Source organism: Geospiza fortis, unplaced genomic scaffold, assembly GCF_000277835.1.
Source record: "Geospiza fortis unplaced genomic scaffold, GeoFor_1.0 scaffold55, whole genome shotgun sequence".
NCBI lineage: Eukaryota > Metazoa > Chordata > Aves > Passeriformes > Thraupidae > Geospiza > Geospiza fortis.
Window position 1 is genome coordinate 1,051,808 of NW_005054308.1, and position 7,250 is coordinate 1,059,057.

General features: G+C 42.1%; 1 protein-coding gene across 1 annotated transcript in view; it reads right to left on the reverse strand.

Moving 5' to 3' along the window:
- The window catches only part of GABRA6 (gamma-aminobutyric acid type A receptor alpha6 subunit), a 20,674-nt gene extending 14,579 nt beyond the window's left edge, over nt 1-6,095 (reverse strand). Inside the window, exons 1-7 of the mRNA XM_005418667.1 lie at nt 6,058-6,095; nt 5,828-5,946; nt 5,533-5,600; nt 4,013-4,233; nt 3,832-3,914; nt 3,108-3,251; nt 2,527-2,679 (exon numbers count right to left, since the gene is read on the reverse strand). Coding sequence (XP_005418724.1) covers nt 2,527-2,679; nt 3,108-3,251; nt 3,832-3,914; nt 4,013-4,233; nt 5,533-5,600; nt 5,828-5,946; nt 6,058-6,095 — 826 coding nt within the window. The remainder of the gene's footprint in view (nt 1-2,526; nt 2,680-3,107; nt 3,252-3,831; nt 3,915-4,012; nt 4,234-5,532; nt 5,601-5,827; nt 5,947-6,057) is intronic.
- Between the last annotated feature and the right edge of the window lie 1,155 nt (nt 6,096-7,250).

Genomic DNA, 7,250 nt, shown 5'->3' on the forward strand with positions numbered 1-7,250 from the left:
CACAGAGCAAATCTGGTCATGTAGCTCATGGGCCCCATGGTGTTCTTCACATGAATTCATGAATTTATTCTTTCTGTGTTGGAGTGTACAGCATTAATAATGTAGGAAATATACTTACTTCCTACTGCTGCCTGATACAAGCAAAAAATGCAAGAACAAACTCAATCATTTACATACAAGCCTCTGTGACTCATATTTACTTATAATTATGCCTGCTAGAATGTAAAAACTGTGGATATTTAAAGACAGTAAGGTGGAGAATATCCTCTTCTATTTTCTGCAGTTGGGAAAGGGTAGGTGTCAAAGTGAAAGATGTTTTAATGTCATATTGTGATGGTCATGTTGAGTTGATGAAGCAATATGCTGTGAGTGATGCTCAGAGGAAAGGATGCAGTGTCATAGCATATTGCAGCATCCAGAAAGGGTGACATTATTTTCAGAGTTTCTCTGCAACTCTTTCACATGATGTGGCTTGCCAGCTGTCTGAGGTTAAATACATCCCAATGTCACTACTTATCACATTTTAATGAAATACAAATAGGAGATGGTATAGAAATATGTAGCATTCCTACTTCTCCCAAATCTGACAGACTCATTTTATTATATGAATACAACTATGCTGAGATGCATTTCAATTTCAAAGGTCCAGAATGAACTTTTTGAAATGATGTGTGATTAGATTAGAATCTGTCCATGTGCTAGTTAGTAATAAAATAGATATATTCTGTGTCTGAATAAAAACTTACTGCAGCAGTAATTTAACTTAGGAATAGGTCTCCTATTCTTTTACAGATATAGATAAGAATTCTCTCTATGTGGAGTGAATATTGATGAAATGCTCTGCACTGTGGAAAGCTACTTCATCAAACTGAATACGAAATTACAGTTGGTAAACTGTGCAACTGCTGATTGTTCACCCTTGTCTTTACATTTTGAACACTTCTTAGTAAGTTTTGAAGAATATGTTACATAATGCAAACACTGAAATCTGATAGCTGGCATCCATTTTGGAGGTAAACAAAGTCCTTGAATTATTTTGTGCTGAAAAACTGGTTTAGGCACATCATTATTCTTCTACTATTCATTTCTCTTCTCTCAAATTTAGCTTTCAGACTAATAAGTAAAAGTGAAAATTTATAATTAAAGTATTTGCAAGATGATGCTTTTTAAACCTTCACTATTTTAAAATTTTCTTTTTCAATGAAAAAGACCAGAAGAATTTGTCATAAAGAATTTGCCCTCTTTTCCTTAGATTAAGGTATTCAGAATCCATGGGATTTTGAATGAGTCTGGACTACAAATTCAGACTGTGCCCTGGGGAAATACTAATGGAATAAGGATTGAAATATTCTTTTAAAATGCTAACATCACTATTTTCCACAGAGGTGGAGAGGTGCTTATTTTACTCTTTTCATAAAATGTTTTCTCAGGTCCATGTTACTCTTCAGTACAACACCTAGGAGCTGTTATTCCAGTGTTTGGGGTATTTATATAATTATTACCAAATCAGCTACAGAACTACTTGCACATCTCTTCAGGCATGTACAGTTACCTTCCACGCCCACTATGCTGCAAGCATGTTTTACTCAAAATGTAGAGGATGTAACTCTACAATCCAGAGATGCAACATGAAGCCAAATCAGGTAGCATCATATCTGGAGTATAAACCTCAGGTATGTATGAACCAGGAGACTCAAAGCTTTGAGAGCATTAATTCAAACCACTGGAAAGAAAGAAAAAGGCCCTGCCATGCAGTATGGATACATTTTTCTCATAAATTCAACCTGTGCTAGGGACATTATTCATCTCACTGATCTTTATCCATCTAAAGCCCTTGTTAGTTGTTTAGATACCTTCGTAACCAAGGGGAAGAGAGCACTCCAGAATGACTGTTAGATGGGGTACCTTATGTCGGATAATAATTCCATTCCATGTGATTTTTTTTTTCCTTTTAAAGCTTTAACTCATATTGGTCTCACGAGACAATAAATCCATAGGAAAAAATCCTCTTGAAAAAATGACATTTACTTTGAAATTGTCCCTTTCTGCATACAAAAATACAATTGGAATACAACTGAAAATTGTCACAAACAAGTCTGGCTACCCAAACATTCTGAGTCAATAATTTTGACCCTCATAGGCAAATTGACTATCATTTCACTTTAGTATTTACTTTTGCTGACTGAAACCTACTAGCTGCCTTTCCTAATCCCCCCTGGCTTGCAGTATCTGATTGATACAACGGATTCAATACAGTGAATGAAATGAATGACAAAAGGAAAAACACAAATACCAGCCACGGTTCTTGCTGGAACAGATTCTTTGTTAATCCAAAACACAACTTGAGACAAGACGACAGTCATGATGCATGGAATGTATGTCTGAATGAGATAGTAGCCTATTTTCCTTTGCAGATGGAAATAGAGCAGCTGGAGTGAATATTCCCCTAAAACAAACAAGTAATGAAAGGAATGAATGAATGAATGAATGGTAGATGCTGAGCTCAAAGACCTTAACACAGCATACCAAAAACTGTCCTGGCTGGAACAGACTCCTTGTTAATCCAGAAAGACACCTGAGAAAGAATGACTGTCATAATGCAAGGAGTGTATATCTGTATCATGAAGTAGCCCATCTTCCTTTGCAAGTGGAAATAAACTGTCATGATTACGTATTCACCTGTTAAGAGACAAGTATGTCAGCATTATTCTGGCAACATGTGAGTGAACATTATTGGCTTAAACCCAACATAATATGTTCAGATGAAATCACAGACCTCTTAGAGCATAATAAAAATAAGCTGTTTAAAAAAGGTAAAGTGACCTTATGGAAACAGAGCAGAATAGTATTCATTTTATGCACTGTTTTTACTGGGATGGAGAGGTAGCGGGAATTCTTAAGAATATCATGAAAAAAATTTTTGTTTGATGGGACTGTATTGAAAAGCTGTCTTTTAAGAGACAATGGTTAGAGTCTGTCCAAGGGTTTTACTTTTTAAAATAGAAAAAGAAAAAGATACATTAATTCATTCTATATGAAAAAAAAACCTGTAATTCATTATCAAGATGTTTCAGAACACTAGTAGTTTCCACATGGCTCCATCTTACCTGTGTTAGATTTAATTGTTTCACTAGATACAGTTTGTCCTATGAGGTCATACTGGAGAAGACTGGAAGACTCCTGGGGTACTTCTACTGAATGCAATGGTCCTTTTTTCCAAGTATAAATTATTTCACTTTTTGGATAAGCATCTGAGTAACAGAGGGGAAAATGACCATTACTAATTACATATTTTATAAGCAATTGAAAAAATAAATAGAGTAATCCCTTTCGTAGCTCAAATGCCCACACAAACATGCATCCTACTCCAGGAAGTTCCCAAGATAATTAATGACAAAATGAGAAAAAAAGCAACAATAAGAGAATGGCTGAGGTGGGATCTGAGAGGAACTAGCTGTCACTTCTTAATTTGTTATAAAACATACATATTGATTACCACAACTCAACTAAATATTTTCAAAATTGATTACCACAGACTAATATATTTCCAAAATTATAAGTAATATAGTAAATGTAGCAGAGGTTTTAATATTTGTTGAAGGCCAACTTTGAGTACCAGAGTATAAGAATAATAAATAATAAAACATGCTTCAGCAGTCACCCTTCAGATGATATATCCATGTCCATATGAATGGTCTGAGTCTCAGAGAAAAAAGTAAAATTCTAGTATAAAAATACAACTTAAAATTTAAGACAGGTCACTAAGTAATATCTTATGATCTTCTGACCAAAGGTGTTACTTTAACAAACTAAAAGACACAGAAAACTTACAGCTTCCAAATTTCAGTGGACAAGCATGTCCATCCATTGGGAAATTCACCAACCTCATAGGACAGTCAGCATTAATGGTTAGTCTAGAACACACAGTTGTAGATAATGAAAAATATGGTGTGTAGGAAAATACTGATAGAATCAAAAATACAGGTCAACCAAAAGCAGGACAAGCTCTCACCTCATAGTGTAAAGAATAGTTCCATTCTGCATAATTCTGAAAAGTTTGTTAGGAGTTGTCATATTGTGAGCAATTGATTTTTTTCCATTTCTAAAAAACGTGTCTGGTGTCCAAATTTTACTGACCATTAAATTGTTCAGTCTCAATATTTCAGTTGGCCCACTAAACTTCAGCCTCTCATCAGTCCATGTCTGACGAAAGAAGACATCCATTGTGTATTCCTGTGGAAAATAAATAGGGCTTGACATCTGTGTGGGGGTCAGCAGTCCCAAGTGGCTGTGGGGACAGTAAATCTATGAGACAATCTAACACACATGTCAGTGGCATTTCATTTACTGCTTAAACACTCAATCCTATTATCATTAAGTAGTTACTAAAAAAGTCATCCATGAAAACATATCCTATTTTCTTATTATTTGAAGAACAGTTATAAATGAATCATTGAACAGATAATTGGACATGATTAAGGGGAAAAAAACTAACCCTCATTGTACTCTCATAGATATTAATTTAATTCAAAGTGACTGAGGTCTAAGAAATACAAATGTCTCCCTTTCAAAGTGCAAGACCAAGCTATCAATGTTTAATTGCCAGAAACAAAAAGACACGCTCGGTGACTCTTCTGCAGCTTCCTTTGGATATTCACAAAGTGAGGACTGATCTGAGTCACATCACAGTAGGATTATGGTGTCAAGTTAATATTAATCAATGGGACTTTTTTCCAAGAATTCTTAGTAATATTTTCACAACTCTTCAGAAAAGACCTCTCTGCAAAAGTTGCTTAGGAAACAGAGCTAAACCTGGCTGGGGCAAATTTTTTAAGAATGCAAAGTTATGCCTTCTCTTTGACTGATGAAGAGCAGTGGAAAACCTTTGATATTACTTGGAGCCCACAGTTGGGCTGGATTGCAGGCTCAGGTGAGATGGTGTTACAGGGGTGTACAACGGCAAAAATAGCAGCCCAAGTCAATGTCTAGAAAGAGAACAGCAATGTTATTCTCACTTCCATGACTTAACATGTTCCTGGGGGCTACTGCTGTAGTTGCCAGAGTCCACCCAAGTCTGAATCTCTGTCTACACAGACTGAGTCCACCCAAGTCTGAATCTCTGTCTACACAGACTGAGTGCACCCAAGCCTGCCTGAGTTTGTGGGGGACCCATCACGACCAGGGGCAGCTGTGTCAGCAGTGGCACCATTCCCCTGCAGCTGCTCATTCGGTGTCCTCCCACCAGGCAGCGTTCTGCAGAGCTTTGCTGGGACACGGCGCTCACCATCTTCTTCTCAGGGTTCAAGAGGCATCTTTTACCTGCGGCCGTGCCCTCACCTGAGGCTGTGTGTGCCCAGCCCCGGCTGGCGGGCCGGGAAATAGCTGTATGCAGCTCTGGCCAAACTGCTCTGCTGGGCCCTAGAGATTGTCAAAGAGATTAAGCCTCGTAATCTGCTTTAATGACGGTCAACTCAGATGCCACCGTAATGAATCCCGGGAAAACAGAGCAGGGGCGGCGAGCGGGGCCCTTACCATCTCCACGTCGGACACCGGCCCGAAGCTGGTCACGTAGATGTCCGTCTTGACTTCTGTCACGGCGCCTGCGGGACACGGAGAAGGGCTGGGAGAGGAGCGGGACCGCTGTTCGAGGGCAGCGGAGCCGCCCCGCAGAGGCAGGAGCTGCGGAGCAAGGCAAACTTTGCTGTTCGCCGCCGCTTTTGGGGCTCCGCCGCCTCCCTCCTACCGCGGGTGCGGAACGAGCCCGCCAGAGCGCTGCTCGCCCTTCCCCACCCGCCGGCTCCCCGAGGGGACGAGGCTTCCCCGCTACCTCCAAATCCCGGTCGGAGCCTGTTGTCGTAGCCGTCCAACAACTTGTCGAGGATGCGAGTGATGTTTTCCGAGTAGAGGTCCGCCCCGTCGCCCTGGTCCCCCAGCGCTGTCCCCACGCTGCGGGCAGAGGCGAGTCCCCGTCAGCCCCGTGGGGAGCAGGGAGGGACGGCAGAGCCCCGGGCTGCGGGGAGCCCTCGGGGATCGGCGTGGTGGCGGGGGCTCACTCACCTCACAGCCACACACGCCCAGGCGAGCAGCAGAGCCATGCCGCAGGTGTGTGCCGGGACGCTCAGTGCCCTCAGAGCCGTCAGCTGGAGCCGGTGTCGGCGCTCATCCTTCCCCCGGGCCCGGGTGAGGCTCTGGCAGAGCCCGGCTGGCTCAGCCCGGGTGAGGCTCTGGCAGAGTCCGGCTGGCTCTGCCTGGTGGCTCGGCTGGCTCAGCCCGGTCGCTCACCCCCGGGTGAGGCTCTGGCAGGGCCCGGCGGGCTCAGCCCGGTGGCTCAGCCCCGGTGAGGCTCTGGCAGGGCCCGGCCGGGTTCCTCAGCCCCGGCCCCTCGCTCCCGGGCCGGGCTCTGCCCGCGGCCGTGCTCGTCCCTCGGCTTCGCCGCCGCCGTTCAGCCTCATCTGACCGCTCCACGGGGGGAATTAGGGTTTGAAGGGACGGTGCGCGGCCGGAGAGCAGTGACAATAATCGAATAAGGCATTAGGGGAGATTAAAAGGAAGAAATCCACTGCTAGTTTTGGCATGGAATTAGCAGGGACCCGTTAGGAAATCTGGAAAAGCGCTGGCATCTTGCTGATAGAGATTATGTTAGAAATGGCCTCAGCTTTTATTATGTTTATGGTTCACAGGGAGATTATTATGCAGCTTCCACATCATTAGAACTCTGAGGGGGGGGAGGACCCAACAGTTTGCAATTTACCGGGGGTTTTAACCTTTCTTAACAGTTCTCCTGTTGATCAATTCTTCAGAATTGTATAGAGATTTCCAGTATCTAAACGTTGATATCTGGACATTGAACACTTGAAGTTGGTTCTGGTTCAGATTTCTCGATTTGCTTGTTTTCTTTTTTGTTTGTTTGTTTTTGTCAATACTAAGCTGTTTTGGAGGGTTACACAGATTTCGCTCAGACTTTAAACCAAGGCATTACCAGGACTTTTGTTAGATCTGGAACTCCTTACTTTTAAACCACTGGGATTATATATCATTACTAATTTTGTCCTGATAAGTACTGACTGGATCATTACTGTCCCTTCCTTCAGTAAGTGTGTTAATGTAGTCTGCCCTAAAGGAAAAAAAGTTCATGCTGCTCCAGCTTTTTGTGTGGCCTTACTGCTTCTGAAGAAAACAGTGAATGATGTAACACTTATGTCATTTAGCTACTCTGTAAACAAAGGAATTGGGTCCATTTTCTTTACATG